The sequence below is a fragment of the Neodiprion fabricii genome, chromosome 3, assembly GCF_021155785.1.
Source record: "Neodiprion fabricii isolate iyNeoFabr1 chromosome 3, iyNeoFabr1.1, whole genome shotgun sequence".
NCBI lineage: Eukaryota > Metazoa > Arthropoda > Insecta > Hymenoptera > Diprionidae > Neodiprion > Neodiprion fabricii.
Genome location: NC_060241.1, coordinates 39735747 through 39761181, shown reverse-complemented (window position 1 = coordinate 39761181; position 25435 = coordinate 39735747). Strand labels below are relative to the sequence as shown.

Below are 25435 nucleotides of genomic sequence, written 5' to 3'. Positions count from 1 at the left end.
TTCCTTATTTATTTATTTATTTATTTATTTATTTATTTATTTTTTCTCATTATTTCCCCTCCTATTTTTCCTCTTCAAACTTCAAAGGTTTATCCGGATCCTCCTCAGCCCAAACAATGCTACCCGATGATGAGACATTTATTTGAAACGAATTAAAGGAAACCCGCTATAGAATCAAAGGCGCAAGCTGTGTTTACACGTGAATTCTTACACGCGGATGCTAGGCACGTAAGAATATAAATTGTTTGTTTGAGCGAAAGAAAACTTGTTAACGTTACGTTACGAGTTTTGGTATTTCAAAAGCGTGTGTTCAATTGAGTTACGGATCAAATGAACAGAATACCGTTGTTATATTTGAGCTAGACAAAAACAAAAGTCATTATCCAGTCGCGTGTTAGTGTAGACGTATAACGTATAACGTGTGGTATAAGAGCGTTTATCGTACTTTAAACGCAAGATTTATCGTGGTAAGTGCATGCTTCTTAAATACTAATAGCTGGCACAACGTGAAACCGAGGTTTCGCTGCAGACAGTCGATATATCTTTCCTCTAAATCTACGTTTGCTTCTTTTTTTTCCCCCCACTTCGGTACGGCATATGGCAATTCCTGTGAGTGCACGTGTCACTCCTCGAGACTATTTAATGTACATCAAGTTGTATTATTTTTTTCTCTTGATATGAAGGTGGGAGGAACTCGCGTTGCATCTACCTATTTTTTAAAATTATTTTTCTTGTAAAACACTGACCCAACAATTCAGAGAATCGCTATATTGCCAGTGATTCGAGACGTATAGGTACACCGTACTTGCATCATTTGTATATAACACAAACAAATTTTACAGAGTCTGCGTATTTTCGGTAACGACATCACGTACATTCTCGTGATAAATGCACCCTCCAGTTTACACCAACAGACGCAGGAATTTGTGCAGCGATAAGTACAGTAATTCCTGTCGTTGAAATACGTTAATTGTGGTAAAAAATGCGGGTCACACTAATTCATGAAACACGTATGTGTGGACGTTCTATGCCTATAATGTATATATGTATATACTGTTAAGGGTTTGTATAACTTTGAACCTTTTGCGAGGCCAAAACCACACCGAAATCTATTATCTGGCCAGCCCTACCCGCAATTTGTCCTAAATTGCGTCTGGATTATATGGCCCGCTAAAAATAGGATTACAACGAGAGCTAGCCTAGGGCGTATATGTAATACAGCGACGAACATGTGATTTGCTTGTGTTTCACATTCACCCCGGCAAAGTGTAGAGAAGAGGTCGAGAGAGAGAGAGAGAGAGAGATGGTAGTAGGTGGGAGAGGGACGCTCGCCGTGTTCAACTTTGTTTAAGCCCAACAGTAATGAGACAAGATTGGATCAATTTAATGATAGCAGTAAAAGTTGTCGGGGCGAACCCTTCTTCCTTTCATCAAAACTCAAATCACTCACTATCCGCACGTGAATTTTTCTCGTGATTTTTCTCGTGATTTTTCTATACCCGTTTTCCCAACCCTGTTTTACTAGGGGATGAAGTTCCGATATAGAACTTCATTTCGTTCTTACAAGGATTTTGTTTAGAGCCTCACATCTCGCATATTATTTATTTTCGGATAATTGTGGCGTCAACCTTGCAAACTAATTGAAACTCGAGATCTGCGCGTCAGGATGGGTCAGGGATAAATCCCGCTCGACATGGCTTAAGGTGCTTTGTAGAACCGTGTTGGCCGTTACACCGTCTAAACCACCCCTCTTTCGATGTGCGGAACAGATTCGCGAAGTAATTAATTCAGCGTCGAAAATAGTTCGCTACCGGTGCCACTAAATTATGTACTGTGTATACATATATCAACGTTTGTTATGGCCGCATGTATACATGTAAGTGTCGGTTTAATAGCTCGATACGGCATTTAGTCCGTACCACTCCTCTCTTTCCAGTTTTTATCTCTCCGGCATAAGCTCACGAAACCGTGTTGAAATTACCCTTAATCATGCATAGACGTTATATATGCCTAGGCAGTTCGTCGCGTTATTATTATCGTCCAGTAGCATTTTCTTAGTCACGGATGTATGTACACGTATAGCTACGTGGGTAGGTAGACATGAAGATCTGTATCTATGTCGAAATAAACGTGTGTATTATAATTTGGTTCGCAAGGCACGCGGCCTAATTGCACCTACTCCGAGAACTTGTTTCTCGTCCTGTTATTAAAATTAGATTAGTGTAAAACTTGTGAATCATGAGACGATGATCGAGCATGTGCCGAACGATTAAACTCTTTCCCATACAGCGTTACGAGTGTTGTAATCGGTCGATAGCTAATTCCCATGCGAAGGTAGTCGAACAAGGATTTCATTCGAATCGTTCTACCGCAGGTGCGACGAATGTATTCGAATAATATAAATTGTGAACAATTTACTTAGGACATGCCATGATCATAACATTACATTTCACACAGTTCACTGTAAAATATACACTAGAATGTTGTACCTATGAATAGTGATATTTGATTTCGAAATTGAGCATCACTGCCAGCAGCCCCTCGCATTGGCTGGTGTCGCGTGAGGTAATCAAAGATTATTAAATATCACAAATACATTACATGTATGCCATTGTAATTATAGTATATTTTATGAAATGAAACTCATTGTCAGAATTTTTGCCGTCTTATTGAACGTTTTTACCAGTGTAAGACTAGACCCAGTTTCGAAGCGTATATGTCCACATAGCTAAAAATTGTCATTTATTTATTCTAGATTTCATATATCACGTATGTATCAGTCGATCACGTAAATAAGAAATTTTATGTATAGCTTATGGTGATTGAACTAGAACGCGAAGAAATATAGTTTATTTACGTAGGAGACAAATTCTGAGTAAACTTTAACGTTCTCTCTGTATTTTGGTGCGGCAAAGATCAGTGGTGAGATGCGTACAGATCCAAATTTGCAATAAAAGTCTTGTTCACATTCAGGGCGAATGGCGTAATTTGTGTGAAGAAATATAACTCTGCAAATTGTCTCGCGGTCCGAACAAAACAACTTGCAGCCAATTTTCTCCTTTGAATACAATATAATTTTGTGGATTAAGGTACGTCAACAATTTTCAGACTATATAGAGCGGTTCCTTTGAACTTCTGAAGAGAGCTCATCAACATTTTGCGAAACAAGCAAATAAATTTCGCATAGGCTGTCATATTATTTGGAGCTGACCTGATCCTGGGGCTTGTAACTTGCTCCGAATTACTCGATATAACCCTTTCGGTCACACATTTTTCATCTCAATATTTTAGCCTGAATTTTATTACTCGGGAGTTCTTGGAATTCGATAGTTTCTATATCCAAGATGGCGGATTTAAATTCGAAAAAATGATAAAAATTCGGTAATTCTGATCGAAACTTGTTACTGGGGGGTTTTTGAGGTTATACGCAGTAACAAAGATCATTTCAAGTTGCGTATCAACCTTAATGAGGCTAGAAGATGAAAATTTTTGACGTAGGATGCTGAGCATGCCACTGCGACCGAAAGGGATAAAGTATAATATGTTGTGCAAATATTGATGAAAAATCTTTAAGCATGGAGTGAAAAGTAGCAGCTGGTTTGAAAAGCCCGCGGTGTATTAAAATCAATTTGAAAGTGCGTCCGACTGCCGCCTATCGGTGCGCGGCTGCCGTTTCGTGTTTGGGATCTCGAGACCCTCTCGACTCTCTTAGTCTCTCGTAATCGGGGCCGCGCGCTAGCGACCGTATTATCGCCTGGCATAGTGTGTACCACACATACCGTCGGTGCGACGAGTGTGTTTGGTTGTGTAAATGCGTGTGTTAGGTGAATCCGGAATCGTCTGCTCCGTTGCTCTCGAGAGGAGAAGACGGTCGGCTGGAGAGGAAGCGAGAAGTTAGTTAGCCCGACGTCGAGCCAGTGATTGGCCAGAGATGTGCCGTCGATGTTTTCCCAAAACGCTGAGGGTGTCGCGTCAATTATCGCGTTGACGTTCCGCTGCATCGGTTCGGTCGTGCGGTGGCCGTGCAGTTTGACGACGTAAAAAGTGATCGTTACCCAGCGAAAGAGAGAGAGAGAGAGAGAGAGAGAGAGAGCGAGGCAGCGGCCGGGAGAAGGGTGAGGAAGACGGAGCGAAAAGGAGAGAGGAGGGAGAGCAGTGCCGCCAGGCTTTTCTCCGTGTTTCGTCTGGAGTATCAGCATCGGGCTTCCGTGTTTCCCGCGACGGGTAGCAGACGACGTGATTGAAACGATGCTGACAGGAGCTGCCGCGGAGTAACAACAGGGCCGAAGGAGGGGGGGCAAAGAAGCGAAAGAAGCGGAAGAAAAGGCCGAGGGTGGAAAAGAAAAGCGGGCCGCTTTTGCATGTTTTGATTTTTTTCGAGTCGGGGAAACGGCTCGTCCGTTCACTGACAGCTACCGTCGCACTCACGATGGCAGGCACAAAGTCCGTCGCTAACGTCGTTCAGATAAAACCGGTCGAGGTATCGCAGCAGCTCCAAGACGGCGAGAAATTCGTCAAATGGGACGAGGTGAGATTGTTGCTCGCGGGCTTCCTCCTGTTTTTGTGTTTTTTCAACCCTCCTCCGCCCATCGTCCCTTTGTTCGCCGCAAGTGCGATGATTGTCAACACGCGAAAAATTCTACTCATGTCAGTGACTGCTTATCAATGAGTTTCGTCCGATCCTGGACCTGACTGATTTTTGCCGACCAACGTATGCAGATTTTCGTACAAAATTTAGGGAGATTAATGACGATCCAGTCACTCGATTCGCAATTATGTAATTGCTCTAAAATGATAGCTTCTTTACAATCTTCTTCGATGTTGACAATGGAATAAAATTTTCTTCGTAAAATATTGTACAATAAAGATAAACTTATTATAGGCTAAACTGATAAGAATACTAGGAAATTTTTATATTGCTCAATGGCAAAGACCAAAATATTAGTAAGGAATAACGGTACTTGATGGATTTTGAAATATTTGATCGAGCATCAGAAAAAATTCTTATTCTGACTTACCATCGATATCTAATTTCATTTGTAATTTGATATAGATGTACATGCTTGAACAACTGTCCTTCTAACAGTGATAATAAAATGCTAAGAATAAAACGTCTGATATATTGTTTTCAACTTTATTCGTGTTATGATTTTCAAATTGTTTGTTGTTTCACGGGTCACGAAAAGTCAATAGAGTCCAAGAGTTTTATTTCAGTATGGCATAAATTTGGAATTTCATATTATTTGTTTTCATTCCTTTTCAACCGGAGAAACCGGGAAGTTGAAGAAATTTTGCAAGTAGAACTTTGAATAGCAATTCTGTTTCTGGACACATTCATGTGGGTTGGTTGTCCTCAGGGAATTTGCAACCTCCATTTCATTGTGCAATTCGATTTAAAAATAACCATTTTTCATTCTATGTGACAATATGATTTAGCAAACAGCATGTGACAAATGATGTAAGAATTTTTGCATACCTAGAAATGTTAAATAATTTCTTCTCACTTTTAAACTTCAGACATGAAAATATTGTGATTATTAAATACAGACAAGAGAGACAAGAGAGATAATTTGTTGGGGGAGGAAATAACTCAAGATTCGAGTAAAACAATAATTTTTATTTTTCGCGAATTAATTTAAATTAATTTGTGTGATTCAATGCAATTTAAAAAATTTTAAATTGGTCTTTTTAATTCAGATAAATTTTTCTAATTTAACTTAATTCACTTCAATTTATGGATTTCAATTTTTTTTCTCGATAATTCTCAATAATTCAATCTAATACATGTGATTTTTTAAATATTTCAATCCATGCTTTTCTATTTCTTGTTTATTCGACTTAATTTAGAAAATTTAACACCATTTTTTTACTTGAATTCTATTCTATTTCTTCTCTATAAATAGATAATTCTGGTACGAATCCAAACTAATTTAAATCAACTTTATTTAATTTCTTATAATTCAGTTATTTCTCAGTTAATTCTCATGGTTTCAGTTACTTTTTGACAATTCAGTTTATTCTCATTCAATTAGTTATTTTGCGTTAACTCAATTGATTCTCTTTAATTCAGGTGAATTGTAATTAATTCACAAATATATTGACAAATCGTATCAGTGAGTTATTAAACTCGAGAATTTGACCAAGAATTTGAAAAGTCTAAGTGGTAATTAAACAACTTCACTTGCATCTAGTAATGCAGACAAAAGTCTTTATATGTGTATCTGATGTCACATATTACTTCAATGTAGCATTAATTAGTTATTTGAAGTTTGTTCCACTTGGTATTATTAGTACTAAAAAAAAAAAAAAAAAATGCAGACAACTAATCTCAGTTAACGACAGCGAATGAAAATTTATATAGCTAAAGTATTTTGTTACTACGTTTGTTAGTTGAATTGTTGATTCAGTTATATATAATTGAATTGTTTATTCCACTTCAGGTGCACAGTTTACCGCAACTTTTTAAACCCGTAATATATTCTCTGCTGTAATCCAAATATAAAACAGACTTAACTCTCATAGAAGATTGCATCATGAAACAGCCAGTGCTGTCCATTTCCATCATAAATAGATCAATTCTAAGAATGTGTTAAGGATTCATTGAATGTTAACACTTGTCTGTTGTGCGGTCCTGATTTATTGAATCACAATTCTTAGTACCCAAACATTATCACAGCTTTGATTCTGTTCAATATCAATACCAGGAACTCAAGCTAAACCGAACGTGTCTTGTGAAGAAATTACTGTAATTAGAATATTGGTAACATCTCATTCAAGTTCGGCTTTGATATATCTCAACTCTTTTGTTGGCACCTTTGCTTTCATTAGCAAAGAAAAAGTCTGTGTACCCATTACGTACATCTTGTAGCTGCCATTGAGATAAGGGTATTTTCTTTTATGTATGGATTGAGGAGAGGAACTGCTATGTGATTTATGTTTATAAAGCTGTGACGATTCATTGAATTCACTGGCAACCATCAAAGCTACCGCAACAGGTTCAAAGATTCTCCAGTTATTGTGGGTGTTTCGAATCTATTATGAACCGTTCTACTTTATCCTCCTCTTCCAATCTGCGGCACTGACAAATCTTTGCTTGGCTAAGCTCTCGACATATTGTATTACAAATTCTGTCATAGTAGGGAATGATTAACAGGTGTCATTAATTCAGATTTTGATTCAAGCTTGCTGGTCTACGCACAGAGTAACTTTTTTGATCAGTCGATTCTGATTTCACAGCAGAGAACTAAAAGATCGGTCATTTATAAAAAATATTTATCAAAGTAATACTGCTGCAGATATAACTACGCATTATTTTAATCGTCCAAATTGTTTTTGGATTTTGTCACAGGACTCGGGAGTTGGGACACCAGTCACGTTGCGGGTCGATAAATTCGGTTTTTATCTTCATTGGGTAGATCAGAACAATGAAATGGATATGCTGGATATTTCCACAATACGAGATACACGCACTGGAAAATACGCCAAAATCCCAAAAGTAAGACTACGGTAGAGTCGCATGTATCATAAAATATATCGTATCGCTCATCGCTGATGAATAATTTTATCATTTTTACGTAAATTTGCGCCAATCCATTAGTGTTGTTGATTATGCAAATTATTTACATCCACAGTTAGTCTGCATTCTTAATTACCAGAATTGTAAAAATAGAATCCTCTGTACAGCAATCATTGGTAAATACTGCTACTAAAAATTCAAATCACCCCAAGTTCAGAACGATATTACAAGAATTTTTTTCTGCACGTCTAATTGATTGCAAATTAGTATTTTGGCATGACCTCATATAGCATAATTACACACGTTATGTAAGCCCATTTTCACGTCTGCTGTATACGTTAAAATCATAAATTTAAGGATCTACAAGTTTATACAAACTGTCTTGTTGGTCAGGTTTATAACCCGTGTCTATATTTATCCAACAAAACGTTTTTTGTAAGATAAACGATGCCATGTACATTTTCTAAATAATATCGAAACATCTTGCAGTTACAACTGTCCGGTATTTCGATACTAACAACGACCACGCTCATCAATATAGTACAATTACTGTTGGCTAATACAGAAATAGAAAGTTACCTGCCTTAAGCTCTATTATAGTTACTCGTAGATGGTTTTTTTCCCCCCTGTTGCCTGACACACCTTCTCTTTCACCCTCTTGTTGTGTGCAAAGTAATTTATTAACAAAACAAATAACGTTCTCTGTCAACAGTTTTCTCCCTCCAGCCAAAGAATCAATATATGCGTTGAGGGAAAACTTTTCTATTGCAGATCCTCGCTATCTAATTCAGAAACTGAAGACAATTGAAAAGTTTATGCTAACAAAGTGGCTGCAGAACGCTTCTATAATATCTACCACTGTATTTGTTACAGTTCTGAATGCTACGGTTACTATCGTTTTGCTTACGCGTAGAATGGTGTTCGGTGTATATGGATTTCGGTTTTCATTATTTTCTTATTATCTCATCAGCTAACAATGGAGTTTGGTCCGGGTGGGATTCGATTGTCAACTGTTATCTGATCGATGAAATATTTCTTTACACAGGATCCGAAATTGAAATCCCTGGTAACAATGGGCTCTCAAGATTCTCTCGAGGAGAAGACTGTAACGGTATGTTACGGCTCTGACTTTGTCAACGTGACGTTTATCAATTTTTGCACAACACGAGCTGAAATCGCACGACATTGGACGGATCAGCTGTTGAAAGTTGCTTACAACTTGACGCAACTTAACACGAGCTCAATAATGTTCTTACAAAAAGCGCACACTAAGCTTTCCTTAACAGCCGACAAGTCTGGAAAGGTTGCAATTAAAAAGTGAGTAACTTAATTTAAATCTAACTACATCATTATTTTTTTGCTCCAGAATCGCAAACTACATTTAAGGTAGAAAATTCTTTCCCTTGACATGGGAAGCTATGGAGAAACCTTTTGTCGATTGCTCAAAACTAGTAACATGAGATACAAACTGTATTTGGCAAACAAAATGTTAAGTGATTTATATGCTTTCAGTGTGATAAGAATGTTCGCGCAAAATAAAGAAGACCGCAAACGTGTTGAAAAAGCACTTGATATTTCCGGCATGCCTTCTGGCAAGGTAAGCCCGTTTATTATCCACGAGCAAAAAATGTAGTCTTGTACGTAAGTCATTTGACTTTTTTTATCTGCCTCCTCCATTTTCAGTAGCTCAAATCCAAATTCTTTGTATCCTTGACATTAGGTGGATAGTCATTAAATTAATAAAAGGATCATTTGTATGTTAATGCTGACATTTGATGTTGATTGCTTAGCATTGAATTGTTGTCGACACAGCATTTTCTCTTGATGTAGCTTCGGCATTTCCCCAACCTTTCCATTGATGATCATTGGCATGGCTGTGTTCTAAGAACAGTAGACTATGAATTATTTGAGTAATGAAGCCATTCTGTGTTTGTTGCTGGTCATTATTTTCGATCGATGATCTGTCAAACAAAATTAGACACCCGTGAACGTTATTATTTAAAGTTCTGGAAAATGGTTTGTTTTCTCCTTTATCATTTGTACTAATATTCGGCATACTATTCCAGCTACCACAGTTTTCGTTGGCGTTCAGCCAAGGCTTTGATTTCTCAATGCAGCATTTCATTTTTTACTTTAAGTGTTTTTAAACGGCCTTGGTTATCCACTAAATTTAATCTGACACCTTAATGTCTTTTCTACGACAAGTTTTCGACGAACGTAGCATCGGTGTGTAATAATGTATGCCATAGCACATCTTAGCACGATACAAAGGCCTGATGCCGTTGGTTAGAAATTGGTCTAGAAATTTGAAGAATAAGCAATTATTACAATACCGCTGCTTTAGAAATATGTAAAACACTGCTTTGAAAACAGGAATTGTTTTGATGTCTGTGCAATAACATTTGTTTACCCAAGTAAACAGTAAATCATATTCACTGGATCTTTTTACTGGCTGTTGGCCAGTAACAGAAAAGGAAGTTATAAATCTTGTTCATCTTCATTCAAGTGTCGGAAGCGTGTTAAAAATGCCAGGTACTAAAAAAAGTGTAAAAGTTTCAGTAGGTGAATTGAGTTTATAGGCAGAAGTTCATCTTGTACAGAAAGTTGATATATAACAGACTGAAGAAATGATCTTTAAACTTAAATTGAACATAGTTTGAAACATTAATACTAACTTTGATTTAATTTTGTTTCAGAATGATGCAATATCTTTGCAGAAATTTCAGTTTGAAGACTTCTTCAATTTTTATAAATCTCTCACTCAGCGTACCGAGGTAGAAAAGGTGTTTGATGAAATAGTGGGCAATGCGAAGCGCAGACTAATGTCAGCTGCACAGCTTGTAGAATTTCTGAACAAAACTCAGAGGGATCCACGATTGAATGAGATTTTATATCCGTATGCAAATACGGCGCGGGCAAAGGACATTATCAACGAATATGAACCGAACAAGTACAACGCGGGAAGAGGATACCTCAGTTTTGACGGTTTCCTCAGGTACTTAATGAGCGAGGATAATCCCATTATGGCTGTATCAAAATTTGATCTTTCCGACGACATGGATCAGCCGCTATCTCACTACTTCATCAATTCAAGTCACAACACTTACCTCACAGGTGAACCGCTGCAGTTCCATGTATATTATTTTTTTCCTGTCGTCTCCCTTTCGTTTTCCCAATAAAAATGTTGATGTACTTTGAATTTTTCACAGGACACCAAATAACTGGCAAAAGTTCAGTTGAAATATATCGGCAATGTTTGTTGGCTGGATGTCGTTGCGTGGAGTTGGATTTTTGGAACGGCAGATTTGATGAACCCATGATTGTTCACGGGTAAAGTTTTTCTCTACTTTATTATAATGCCATTTGAACTGTCGGTGTATCTTAATGATAATTGATAATAATTGAAATGTATTCTTATTCGCAGATACACATTTGTGCCTGAAATATATGCACGGGACGTGATAGAGGCGATAGCTGAGAGTGCCTTCAAGACTTCAGAATATCCAGTCGTCCTCAGTTTTGAAAACCATTGCAATCCAAGACAGCAAGCAAAAATAGCACAGTATTGCAGAGAGTATTTTGGTGAGATGCTGCTTGACGCTCCTCTTGAATCTCACAAGGTGTGCCAAAGTTCTCTGTACTCAGTGGATACGTTTATTACAGAACTTTATTAGTATGAAACTCATCTTTATCGATTGTAGTTAGAACCTGGACAAGAACTTCCACCGCCATCATCGTTGAAGCGAAAAATAATAATAAAGAATAAAAAGAAGCATCATCATCACCATCATCACAAGAAACATCACAAGAAGCAACAAGCACAGTCTCAGGATTCCGGCGAGGGTTCACAGGAAGCCGATGACAATGGACTGGTGAACATCGGAGCTGAGGGTGAGAGTGGACCACCGCCTGATATAATACCGCAAAATGAAGTCGTAGATGGAGTTGTCATCGGAGCTGCTCCAACCGAGCAGCAAATTGGAAATGGAGACATTCCTCGCGCTCCTTTGCTACAGCAGAGGCAGGGAAGCAAGGACAGTACGCAGGATGACGATGGTTGGTAATGCTTGAGATATTGTTGAGTGGGAGAAGATCGCTAAATAACGAATTGTTCATTGAAACGGTGTGGTTATTAAATTGTTTACAGACGAAGACGAAGAGTCCACCACTGACGAAGAAGAGTCGAATGTTGAAGATATGAAACTGAGAATCGGTGACAAAATCCCTGTACCTGACAAGGTAGCGACAGCTGCTACTGCAAAGGAAACAGAGGCGGGTGCTGAAATATCGGCTCTTGTCAACTACGTGCAACCCGTGCATTTTAGCAGTTTTGAAAATGCTGAGAGTAAGTTGAGAATCTCGTTTACAGTGAAAACGACCTGTGGCTATTTTGTAATAACGTAACAATGTGTTTGCAGAGAAAAATCGCATGTACGAAATGTCTTCGTTTGACGAGAAACAAGCAACGACGCTGTTGAAGGAGAGGCCATTGGAGTTTGTAAATTACAACAAACACCAGCTTTCCAGGGTTTATCCCGCAGGGACCAGATTCGATTCCAGCAATTTTATGCCTCAAGTGTTTTGGAATGCCGGCTGCCAGCTGGTCGCACTGAATTATCAGACTCTAGGCAAGTTAGCGTCAATGATCGTGACAATACTTTACTTACCAATATCCTTTGATTTATAAGTCTATCAATTTCTATTCCTAACAATTTTACTGTAAGGTAAATCTATTATTGAAAATTTTTGAATTTTAAAAACAGATCTTGCCATGCAACTCAACTTGGGGATTTTCGAGTACAACCATCGTTGCGGATACCTTCTTAAACCAGAATTTATGAGGCGAAAGGATCGGCGATTGGATCCCTTTGCTGAGTCAACTGTCGACGGTATAATAGCCGGAACTGTACACATACACGTGATTTCGGCACAATTTTTAACAGACAAGAGAGTCGGCACTTACGTTGAAGTCGATATGTACGGGCTGCCAGCAGACACCGTGAGAAAGAAGTTTAGGACTAAAATCGTCCCGAATAACGGAATAAACCCGGTTTACGATGACCCGCCATTCATTTTCAAAAAGGTAGTGAGGCAACCGAAGTAAAATGATATGTTCGAAGAAATTTGTTCTATACTATCAATTGCGCAAGTGTATTATTGATTTTATCCACTTCTTCACTGCTAGGTTGTTTTGCCAGAACTCGCATCTCTGCGAATAGCTGCTTACGAGGACTCAGGTCGACTGATCGGACATAGAGTTCTTCCAGTCGTTGGCTTGTGTCCCGGGTATAGACATGTCGCTTTGAGAACCGAATGCGGCCAACCACTGCCTTTGGCTAGCCTGTTTCTGCACGTAATCGTCAAGGATTACGTACCCGACGGACTTTGCGACTTTGCCGAAGCGTTAGCCAACCCGATTAAATACCAAAGTGAATTAGAGAAAAGGACTAATCAGCTGTCTGTCTTCACAGATGACGTCGATGAACTCACGGAAGGGGATTTAGAAGTGAGCTTTTAACAAATTATCTGTACATTATTTCAGCCTGGGTATGTGATCGGTAGAATTGTGGTGAAAATAACCCTGCGTTGCAAACCTTTAACCCCTTAAACTGACAATTCTATGCCACTGATTTGAGATTCTGTGTGAATAATGAATAATATACACCATTCAATATTCCCAATAATCCACTAACCTTCCCTGACCGTTTTAGGATAAGGATAAGTTTGGCACAGGGGCAAGTTCCTCAAAATCAACAGTAAGTCGAATTTCCTTATGTTTAGGGTTACTATTATTAGATTTATATTCATACAGTTCTCACCAGAATGCGATTTTCCAGGATGAGTTGTCAAAGGCAAAACGCTTGCAGTCAATCAGCGAATCAACTGGATCGTTGCCGTTGTCTGGCAGTCCGCATGGCAGGCCGTCCATAGTGGGGATCCTCAATTCTCCCGAAAACCAAGAACAAGACGAGAGCCCAAATGCTTCTACATTACAACCAGCGGAAAGTTCTGCGACGAAAAGTCCTGTGAATACAAGTACTGGTTAGTATTCTTACCACGTATGTACATAGAATTGAAGTCAGTTATCTTTTAAATAGCAAACCAATTGCTATTTCTATTTAAATTTGTTTTATTATTCATTTCCACTTTACGTCGATTATTACAGTGAATGATGAGATAGTGGCCGACTCGTTTGAAAAGTTAATGGAGAACAAACTGATTAAGGATAAAAAAATGGAGTTGGATAAAAAGTTGGAGTCGTTGAGGAAAAAACACGAGAAGGTAAAACCTAATTATATTATTTACTAACCGAAACGATATGTTTGGCGTGCTTTTTTGGTGTTGGAAAGTATGTGAATAAATAAGCTTCTAAGAAACAAATTTTGAAGTAGATGAATGAGATCTTGAATGTTGACCTTTTTCAGGAAAAGATGAGAATACAGTCGCAGAAAGGATCACTGGACGGTGAAAAGCACAGATCTAAATTTTATGTGAGCCAGATGCTGGTAAAGCGACTTTCGAGTAAAAACATGTAACTATCCTTACTAATTGCACTGATCTGAGCTTATCGCAATAGTTTCAATCAAACGTCAGTAGTGGGGCTCACCAGACTAATTCGATTCCACAGATTCTCAAGCGAAGTTGGACTTAGCACTCAACTGCTGGCCGAAACCTCTGAATGTTCCGAGGCAGAGCAACGCGACGGAGTGGAAGGAATTCCGCGAGGATTGCCTAGAAGTCAGAGCGAGAGACTGTTAGCAGTGTGCAAAGAGCATGTGCTGCAGGAGCGGGAACTTCAAGAGAAATATCACGACAGTTTGTTTGCAACGCTTGAAAAAATAATGAAAGTTTCACAGTCAAATCAGTTGAAATTGTTAAAAGAAAATCGTCAGAGAGAGAGAGAAGAGGCATTGAAAAAACTCCAGGCTACTAGGCAGGATCAGGTACACAAAAAATATTTTTCACTCATTTTGTTCATGTATCTCACACTATTTGCATATATTACCAACGTACTATTCCGACAGGTCAAACAACTCGCCAAGCTTCACAGAGATAAGGGTGAGTTGGACAGAGTTAAGCGTGAGCTGGCTAAGTCTACGGTTGAGAGAGGTGTCAACGAGTGTACTAAACTGAAAGAAATTTATGAGAAGAAACGAGTTGAACTTGAAAGACAGCATGAAGAGGTCAGACAGAGGCTAGAAGAAGAAAAAGCGAAGGTACAGTGAATGTCAAGTAAAAATTAGCTAGAATTTTGTACTTGATCGGAATTTCCCAGAAAATTAATCGTTCTCAATTATGTTCGTAAGATTGTTAAGGCTATGTTAGAAACAAAATAGATTGAAAGCTATTCCTTGAAATGTGTGACATAAATTGCCATATTTAAAGGTTTGTAAATATTTGACGTCGTATTGTGTATCGTGATGTGGAATTCATCACAAACGATTTTTCAGGTAAAAGCAGCTCTGCAGGCGGAGTATAACAATCGTTACAGCAAGTTTGAAATTGCCGAATTTACGTTGTCTCCATCCGGCGGTAGCAGCATCCCAGAGTCTTTGAGTGGAAACACTAACTAATACCTCAAGTTGGGTCTGCGAGAATAATACGTAGGCCTTGAAACTTACTTGCTGTGTTTAGACTGTCCATCAGACACTATCCGACTCTGGTGTTTTCTGTGTTTTCGGGGACCTCGATAGGCGCGCTGTCCAAAATGTAAGTCTTCGTGTTTCAATTAATTACTTTTAAGATGGGAAAAAAAAAAAAACGCTTACTGCATCGAGTTGTGGTAAAACCGAAGAGCTAATTAATAGATATTGTTTAGTTTTCTTGAGAGATGTTGAGACAAACGAAAGAAGTGGACAACTCCTGTGTTAATCGAGAGGCTCTCCTTTTCAAATCGCAACTAGGTACCTTACAGAATCTCTATATTTATCTCTTTCTCTTTACCGCCATTTTCCACACTTATTAGTATATTTTTATTGTTCTACGCACAGCTATGCCGATAATTTCGAAGAAGCATGATATTTTATGTATATGTACATACCATGCATTATTATAGTATGCTATCTTTAATTGACACTGATTTGATTGATCGAAGTCTGCGAATTGTTTTCAAACAAAGCGAGCTTCGCCACAGCGATGTTTTCTGACAGAAGGAAACTTTAATTTGGTCAAGCAAAAAAATGGGTTGGTAATTCACACGTAATAACTATCCTCTTCAACTATCGAGTGTGACCCAGGAGCTCAGCAAACAGACTATTGAGAAGTAAAGATATGAAATCTAATTCTAAATAACTGTAACCTTTTTCAAAATATCGATTCACTTTGTTGTTATATGAATAAGATGTTACTCAGAAAACAATTCTAACCATATTATACTTATAGGGAGAAAAACAAGAAAGATGTAAATGAAAACAACAACAAAAAACAAGAACAAAACAAAAGTTAAAAAAAAAAAAAAAAAAAAATGCAAAATAGAAATATCAATTCATTTATAATTTATAAAATCAAATCTTGTAAGATCTGAGATGTATAAATATTTATGTGAATCTCTTTGGCCTATAAGAAGCGTAAGGCATGTGCGATTATAATATAACACATTTAACATATTTTTGACTGAAAGTAATCAACGTAAAAACATTTCTCAAGAACCTGCTTCAGAAGCGCTGGGACCGATTGGTGAAAACGTAATGGAGTTTCAATACACTTGTACATCTTGGCTGTTTGCCGAACAGTATCGCAAAGTTGCTATGATCGTAAATCAGGTATCTAATTTTTGTATTTCACGATTTATTCGAAGACAAAGCCAATGCATTCCTGCTTGTTTAGTAAATATTGTTTTTTTTTGTGTGTACATTGTTGGAGAAAAACGTACGACATTGAAAATTTGGAAGTATGTGTAATTCCACTTTCAAGCTAGAGCCTATTTTTTAATTCATTTCTTAATCTGACTTGCGCAGTCAATGCAGTCAGTACAACATGCAATTAAACTGGGCCTGCATTGGCTGTTTCAATGAAATGAATAACGTTGTGTAAAATATAAGTTAGATTAAAGTATAATATTAATATATTTTATATATCCTATTGAAAGCAGGAAAAAAAAAAGAAATCTCAAGGCAACTTTTCATTTACTTATCGATGTTGAATATTAGGCGACGAAGTTGACCACCGGCTGTTCCCAGCACTTCTGACGTTCGCCAGGATCTGTGTGAGATTCATCAAAGAATGAACTTTGGTCGAATCACCTCTTTGAGGAAGACAATCAAAAATGTTACAGAGTAAACTAAACTGTAACATTTTCCTTGTTGTTTCTATTCATATGATATACTTAAAATAAGCTAATCTTATTAACTCTAAGGTAAAAATTTAAGGTGTGTAAACTTTCTTGTAAAGTGTGTTATTTATTTGTGTCTAAATTATCATATTGTTCCGAATATAAGCCAAGGTTTTTTGCCGTTGACAGCACGCACCAAAATCGTCCTCGTCTTGTACGCGGGTAACTAAGGAAAACACCCTGAAATACTGTCTCAGAATTGGGGATCGGCTTGTTCGCGGAACAATGTGGTATTATTGCTGACATTAGTATCGGACGTACGGTCATCATTATAGGGCATGTTCACTGATTATTGTGGCAGCATAGTTTTTACGGCAGTGGGATTCGAGGACTGAATATTATTTGGCGTTAAGATATCAAAGTTGGTTAAACGATGTCTTGTTGCATCGAATCAACGAATTTGTTTTACGTTGCGTCTCTGCCCGAAATCCGACTGTCGATAGATAATGTAAAGGGGACATGTTGTGATATTAAAGGATCTCAAAGCAATCGTAGCAGTGCAAACAAGTCGTTACGAACAAAACATCAAAATGAGCTGGTTGAGTAAAAATATGCGATTAAACTTCACACTGCTCACAACCGAGTAAAGCTATTTGTTAAAATGCAATAAGTCGCAGAATACACGGTTGAAGGATACAATTTTGGCTAATAAGTATTTGAGGGTGAGAAAGAATCTCATTATTATATTGATCCGGACGTATTGTTCCATAGTTGTAATATTATTCCAAGTCGCACGTTTGGTTTTAATATCTACCACCTGACGCCTGCTTATCTCAAGTACCGTACAAGTCTATTTTTTATACGAAGAGAAAAGACATGATATTTTATACACAATATAAGTCGCAGGAATTGTCTTTCCTTCGGAATTAATTTACGCGTTTTTTCCGTTCTTTGAAAATCCAGCTAATTTCTCTGCTCCTCATTGTTCAGAATAAGTCCGTTACAATATTGCTGCAATTTTGACATATTCTCAATATAATGGCTTGAGAAAGTAGGTGTACCGACAGCAGTTCACAAGCTTGAGACAACAATGCTTAAATAATGTAACGTTTGTCGAAACATTCAGGAAATGTTTGGCAATCGAGGGGAAACGAGCGCAGTCGATAGACAGAAAAGAAGAGAAAAAAAACGGATATCACAATAACGATGCTTGGATATTAAAAGATACAAATACAACGTGTTGAAAAAACAAAAATGTAATCTAGAATTACACACATGCATGCATGTACATACGCGCGTACATATGGTATGTATATACCAGTAAAAGTTGAGGAGAGTTGCATTTTATAGATAGTCACTATTATACCGTGAGAAATAATGCGTGTTTTCCAAATAGTATATAGGAGAAGTAAAATAATGCAACAGACATATTGTAAATGCGGATAGTAACGTCCAAGAAAAGTTACCATTTCTTAACAAAGACTCGAGCCGATCGTCTACCTATCCTACCTACTGCCTCGATCCTAGTTTTTCTAGTAGCGATATGGATTTTCTGCTGGAATTGAACGTGTATAGTCGATGCGAGCGAACCTCGTTGTAAGGAAATGGCTTCAATTTTTGGACAGTTAGACCCAAATATATTGCCTAGTAATACAGGAAAGTGAAACCGAATACTTTTGATCTAGTTCTGGTAGTAACGATGTAACAGTACCACAACTAAACGACCTTTGCCGTTTCTGATGTGACGATAGATAGTTTTTCTCAGTTCGATGCTTTTATCCGACAAATAGTATTCATGCTGTAGAGCGTACCAGCTTCCTGTATCATTACACTATATTTGGAAGAAGTTAATGATTAGCGTAACGCCTCTTCCAAATAGGATTTTCCCTTAGGGTTGTATTGTAACTAGTTAGTGAATTGATACCTTTAGCAAATTGTAAGATTAATGTTTATAGGAACGGTATTAATGTAGATATACATAAGCATACATATATGTATACCAACAGTTTTGCAGTAGCTTAGAAATAGTTATAGCACAATGTTGTACGTGGCATAAGTGTGTATTTAAAAATGCACTGGAAATTTCGTTAGTTTGTATACCTCTGTGCATCGCTGTTAACTTTGGTACAAAGAAATGCAAACGATCAAATTTTTATAACTTCTCTCTTTCTCGTTTCGCAAGTTTTTTAACGCATATACAAAGCATTTGGTAAAAAATTTGGAAACGCGTTAAAAATTCTTACGAAGAAAATTTGTCTCTAATCGATATACTCATGCATTTTATGTCTGGTCTCATTTGATGAACAACCTAGTATTTGAATAGTTATAATTATGTGTGTAGTAGATATTCAGCTTGCTGTTATCATTTCACTTTTAGAGTCTCGACGCAAAAGAAGAAAGTTATTTTTTATGACAAATTATCAAGTAGTTATCAATTTTTACAAATAATTTCTTTACTGTTTCATACGAGTAATCATTTTAAAGGTTTTAATTTTGCTGCTAGCGATTTTGAAATTTATCATCACTGATTTTGGCAGAGTCCTAGTCACAATTTACTACTGTACCAGTTATCAATAAAAGAGAATCGATATTTTAGTTAGTAGGGGAACGAGTTGCGTGCTAATAGTTTAGTTTATAGAGCTGGGCATCGTGATTTTTCTACTAAACGGTACAAATTCTTAATATTATTTAATACAATTCCTTTACGTCGGAGAGAGCGTTCCAAGATCTTCCATTACAATACCGTATAGAATAATAATTATATTTCAATTTCAATCGCGCTGCAATCTGCAACTTTTATACTTGCCTGTATTTCCTTATCAAGAATCTACTTATGTATTACAATTCTGAAGCAACGGCAATCGAACCATTTTACTGTTAAGCGATCGGTTCTTTGTTGTATCCGTATATATATATATGTTTTTTTTTCTTCAAGTTTTGTCGCACAGCGTTCCACAAGTTACCGTTTAATTTAGGTTTAGAATAAAACTTGCCACTCGATAGTACAACGTACAATTTTACCTGGATAACAGTGATGCGTATGATTTGACGTAGACCTCGGATTAGCCGAATACTGGGTGTGGAGTAAGAGGCTAACTGTAGGAGAAGATGAAACCTCGAAGCGCATGCATTTTGTCACTCCGTCTATGCGTGCAAACTTCCGGATCAGAATTTCGTATCCCAGTAATTACGTCGTCTGTATATATTAGCTTGACCTCCCATCCTCCTTCATCCTACCACAAATATTTATATACAAAATAACGATAAATATATTATATCCATGTTGAAATATTAATTATGTGTTGTTGCTGTTGATGTTGTTATTATAATATAATGGTCATCATTGTTCATAGAGATGATAATTGATAAGGTAGCGTTACATAAATACATAAATACATACATACATACATGAATACATACATGCGTGCATACATACTATGTGCATTACCTTAGATATATATGTACAATTCGGTAAATTAAAGTAACGCATTATCCCGTGTATCACATTTTAATATTTTGAAAATCTGTCGAGCTTGGCATGTGAATTTTTAAGATTTAAATTTATCCCGTGCAACTTATTACGGAAATGGAAATAATCTTTGTTTGGCTAGGCTATTTTTTTAATACACATTATTATTTATTTATTTATTTTACTTTTATTACCATATTTTCTCACACGCATTAACGCTTAAAATTAGTCAGTCTTCCTAAAAACTAACAACTAAGTCCTGTTACTCGAACTTTGAAACTCAAATTGTTTTCGCATGTTTACTTCTAGTTAGTAGAATTTTAAATCTCTACAGTTATATCCTCCGAAATAGTTGAATTTCTTTGGTACTTTAATCTAGGGAATTTATTAAACTGCTTCACTCTCCTCAAATCTTCTTTCGCAATTAACTGATGTAAATCTAAGAACGAATGATCAGGATTTTTCATCGTTTTATTTAAGTTATTTATACACACACACAGACACACGATTTTCTTTTGTACAAGATATGTAGAGTGAAAATTATTGCGCACACACACGCACGACATACATAAACAAATATATATATATATTTATTAGTTGATACGACATTGTGGAGATACAGGGTATTCAGAAAAATTAAAATGCAAGATTGACATATGCAACTATCATCATGTATAGCTGACAATTGAATTAGAACACTACGAGGTTTTACTTGTTTTATAGAAAGGATTGTCGTTAATTTAAATTAATTTCACCTGCTGTCGAACGTTTCACACGTCCGTCGTTCGTACCCATTTTCACGATTAAATATCGATGTACACGTACACCGGTAGCAGATTTGTTTTTTCTGGACACTCTGTAGTGTATATACATACATAGTATAACGACGGTATTAATCGTTTATAATCGAAACGGGGTGTGTGCATAGAATAGCGTAGGACAGCGATGTAGTTAAATAATTGCTAAGGAGGCAAGTGGATGAAAATACAAAAAAGGGAGAAACAAAAAAAAAAAAAAAAAATAAGTAAATAAACAAAACAAATAAACAAATAAATCATTAAAAAGCGTATAAAAACCTAAAGAAAACTTAATAATTTTAACGATGATAATGATAATGATAATGATAATGATAATGATAATGATAACAATAAAAATTAAATAAAAAATAATATTCGGGAGGAAAGGGAGAAAGTGTAGTTAACGGCCTACAGATAAATCGTAGCTCCCTGGCCCTCGTGACATTTTAACAAAGATTCAAAATTCTTCGACAATGTTACTTACTATATAAAGTTATTATAATTATATTATATTATATTATATTATATTATATTATATTATATTATTATTAGGGCTATGCTTAGCTTTGTTATACCTTCTATATTGATAGGTTTTCCTACAACGATTCTCTGTACCTGAATTATTCTCTCTCTTTCTCTCATCTTGAAATTCCGTCGTATTTTTCAACATCGATTAATAACGATTGCTTTCACTTTTGGCAAGTGTACCAATTTTTTATTTTATTTATTTATTTTTTTTTTTTTACTCTTGTTTGTTGTCCTCTATACCCTGAAAATTAGGCTCAGTTGGTAATATATTTATACGATAAAGTATAATTTCGCTCAATATAAAACGGTAAATGGATAGATTTAAACCTGAGTTACGGTTTTCGAATCGTATAAATCTCGTTGTTATTATAATTGTTTCACCGCTAACGTTTAACTCAGAATACGAAACCAAAGTTACTATTGCAAATAATATGTATATATATATATATATATATAATTACGTATATATATATATGTATATGTATATGCTTCTGTATACACTTAATCGATAGTAACAGAACAATGAATATTATCTGAACTTTGTTTTGAATAAATGTCGTGGGTCAGGAATCATGTGTTAAAGTAAACTAAAAGCAAAAAAAAGAAGAAAAAAAAAGATATAAATAATAATAAAATGAAAAAAAAGAAAAAAAACGAATAGAAATATATTATCATTACGTATAATTGTATAAATACAGCGAAAAGGCTTATCGGATATGTGCAATCTCGAAAATCATCCTTATTAAATTTCTTGATGACTATTTTCTACTGAAATTTATTCAGTAATTTAGACTATATCATTATCGTTTTTATTACTAAGTGTACTAACTTATCTTTCTTTTTATAAAAAATGTTTAGCATACGTTACTTGTGACCGCATTCTGCACGTATGCCCATATTTGCCTTCACAAATAGTTGCCAGTGACACATTATTAACTACGGTCATTATTGCCATTCGTCGCATAATCAAAGCTTTTGTCTTCCAGACTATATTAATATTAATTTCACAGTTTATTTACGATTATATAATTTCATGCAACCATAATTTTATTATAAATCGTCTATTTTGTATATTTTCTTCTCTCTCTCTCTCTCTCCCTCTCTCTCTCTCTCTCTCTCTCTCTCTCGTCTGTACGTGTCTAGTTCTCACTTTTTCCCTATTAAAAGATCTGAGAAATATTCGCGAGTGATAAATTATGTATGGAAGGAAAAAAACAAAAAAAAAAAAAAAAAACATCTCTCTCTGCATATTAATGTCAGACGCGAACTATGAGATATTTATTTTGCAGTTGAAAAGAAAAAAAAAAAAAGTAATGAACTAAAAATAACGGGGCGATTCCTTGAAGCTTTTATTGTAAATCTGTTATATCGAATTATTAAATTATCTAATACTCAGCTATTAATAACATTTATACGCCACTTGAAATTTACCTTCACACATTTTATTCTACCTTTTAACGTTGATAATAATATTTATATTGATATTAATATTAATAATATCGATAAAAATAACGATAATAACAACCATAATGATAATAATGATAACAATAATAATAATAATAAAATTAATAATAACAATGATAATGATAACGATAGCGTTCAGTTGAAATGAAATTTCAATTATTCTAAATTACGGCTTTTCCAAAATAGTGATTCGATCTTTTTTTTAATGCGTACAACACTCCGTATACCTACCTCCGTGTTTCTAGAATTTTTCGAAAAGAAATTAATGAATATTTTTTCGATAAATCTTCTTCATTGCCACTTCTACTTTTATACACCCCTATATCTTATATGCAATACAAATTTGATCGCGTCCGTCTGTCCTGTATACAAAATTTATGACCTTTCTTTATTTTACGCATGCTCGTTGCGACAATAAGTTGATCATTCATTATTCTCCCGATGGGAATACATAAGATCACAAATAATTTCACATCTATTATTTTGCGATTTTCGAACGAAATATATTTATATATTATATACACATATATATATATATATATGTATGATTCTCTGCATGGTTGTATTTTTAATGCTTGTATAAATGCGTTACACATATATTACCGTTGTTTTCCATTGACCATTACTTATTACGCATAACTTTTACATATAATGTATAATTACCTATATAACCTACATCGATATATATATGCCATGAAATATTATATTTTACACTGAAAGTATTTAAATCTTAACGTAATAGAAATTATATTATACGTACATTGTACATTTACGATACAATATACACATGTATAACAACTACTTTACATTCTATTTTCTATAGAGGCACTGACGACATTAGCTAGAGCTTTTTTTGTCTTTTTACATTAAAATTGCGATTTGTTATTTTCATTCTTTTTTTGTTAATAATTATTATTATACGAATGAATATGAAATGAGTGTCACTTGAGGAAATCGTTCATATATAATCGTAGTGACAGTATTACAAAGGCATTTATACTTGTTTAATGCTTCACCTCTGTACGTTTATACTTCGTCAGTAAAAAATAAATTCTGTAGTCATTGAAACTCCGATTTATTTACACGTATATCGTTCACTGATTGCACACCGCTTTTTATGAATCTGAATTATGCTCTAAGAAAATACGTTGCCGACACGAAAGAAAAAACTATTCATGCATGCTGAATACGCATATTTCAATACTAAAGTAATATTTCTTCATCATATTAAACTCCGAAGTTGTCGTTTTGCTAAGACGATAAAAATAAAGAATAACGTTTTTGTTTATTATGTAGCGACACACGATCCAGATTTGGATGAACGGAAAAGACGAAAATATGATAGAAATAACAAAAAAAAAAAAAAAAAGTAAAATTATAACATTATAAATTCCGACACGTTGAAGACCAGAAAATTAATTATAAGCTAAATTCGTGACATGATTTAGTATACTTCGAATCCTAAGGGTAGCCAATGAAACTTGGTCAAGATTAGGATGGGGATTTTTGTCGGATTCAAACGCTGGGAAAACATTAAACTGAAAGTACTATTCTAAAGAATAGAGTTAAAAAAAATGAACCGCACAATTATACATCGTCACAAGTAAAATCGACGAAGCGCATCATTTTTTTTTTTTTTTCACAGATCGAAATTTTACCAATTGAAATATCTTTTCGTACAATGATAAATAGGAAATTTGAAAATTGATATATAATCTTTGTAATCTAAGCTTTATTAATTGATGTTAATATTATTAAACGGTGATGCAAATTAATGTCTTTGCCCATATTTCAATTGAAAAATAAGTAATAACAAAAAAAAAATCACGATTATGTGAAAGTCACCGAAGTATTTCTATAGTTCGGATGTGATCATACTTTCTCTTTCTATCTCTCTCTCTCTCTCTCTCTCTCACTCTCTATCTCCCTCTCTCTATCTCTCTTTGACTCACTTGTGCCTTGCCCTCAATCACCCTCCACCCCCCACCCCTCCACCTCACTATTATACATATACATCTACTGTGTAAACCATATTTTTTTCAAATTTATTTACTCTCTCACGTGAATGTATTCCATGTTCGATGTTTGCTTCTACGTAGGATAACGTATAACATCATGGTATTAATATATACATGCATATACACACACATACACACTTACACACGAATTAATGAATAACGATTAAAAGAATAATAATAAAATTATCAATGATACACAATATAACTGATAATGATGAAAATAATTATTAGCTCTAAGGATTATTTGTAAATTAATAATAAAGAGCGTACAAGTAAAGTAAGAAAGATTAAAACCTAGAACCATGATATAGCTATAATCGTATATGTGGCACGGAATATTGCCGCAATAATTTGAGGTACTGCGGCATTAGC

At 35.6% G+C, this 25435-nt stretch overlaps 1 protein-coding gene across 5 annotated transcripts; it reads left to right on the top strand.

Annotated features, from left to right (window-relative positions):
* The first annotated feature begins 3748 nt into the window (after positions 1-3748).
* LOC124178949 (1-phosphatidylinositol 4,5-bisphosphate phosphodiesterase classes I and II) lies at positions 3749-24107 on the top strand. 5 transcript variants are annotated; one of them, XR_006869922.1, is made up of 21 exons: positions 3749-4528; positions 7349-7495; positions 8562-8833; positions 9029-9113; positions 10213-10630; positions 10726-10846; positions 10941-11136; positions 11218-11572; positions 11664-11861; positions 11935-12144; positions 12280-12599; positions 12702-13022; positions 13228-13272; positions 13354-13558; positions 13683-13798; positions 13942-14048; positions 14145-14460; positions 14542-14733; positions 14968-15226; positions 15336-15420; positions 15508-24107. XR_006869922.1 is itself a non-coding variant. In XM_046562796.1 (19 exons), exons 1-19 carry the CDS (start codon positions 4430-4432, stop codon positions 15088-15090), a joined length of 3846 nt encoding a protein of 1281 aa, XP_046418752.1. In that variant the 5' UTR covers positions 3749-4429; the 3' UTR covers positions 15091-24107. The 5 variants fall into 5 exon arrangements, 3 of the variants coding, with proteins under 3 accessions (XP_046418752.1, XP_046418753.1, XP_046418754.1); XR_006869921.1 differs by having other exon boundaries at positions 15336-24107; XM_046562796.1 differs by having other exon boundaries at positions 14968-24107.
* The last annotated feature ends 1328 nt before the right edge of the window (positions 24108-25435 follow it).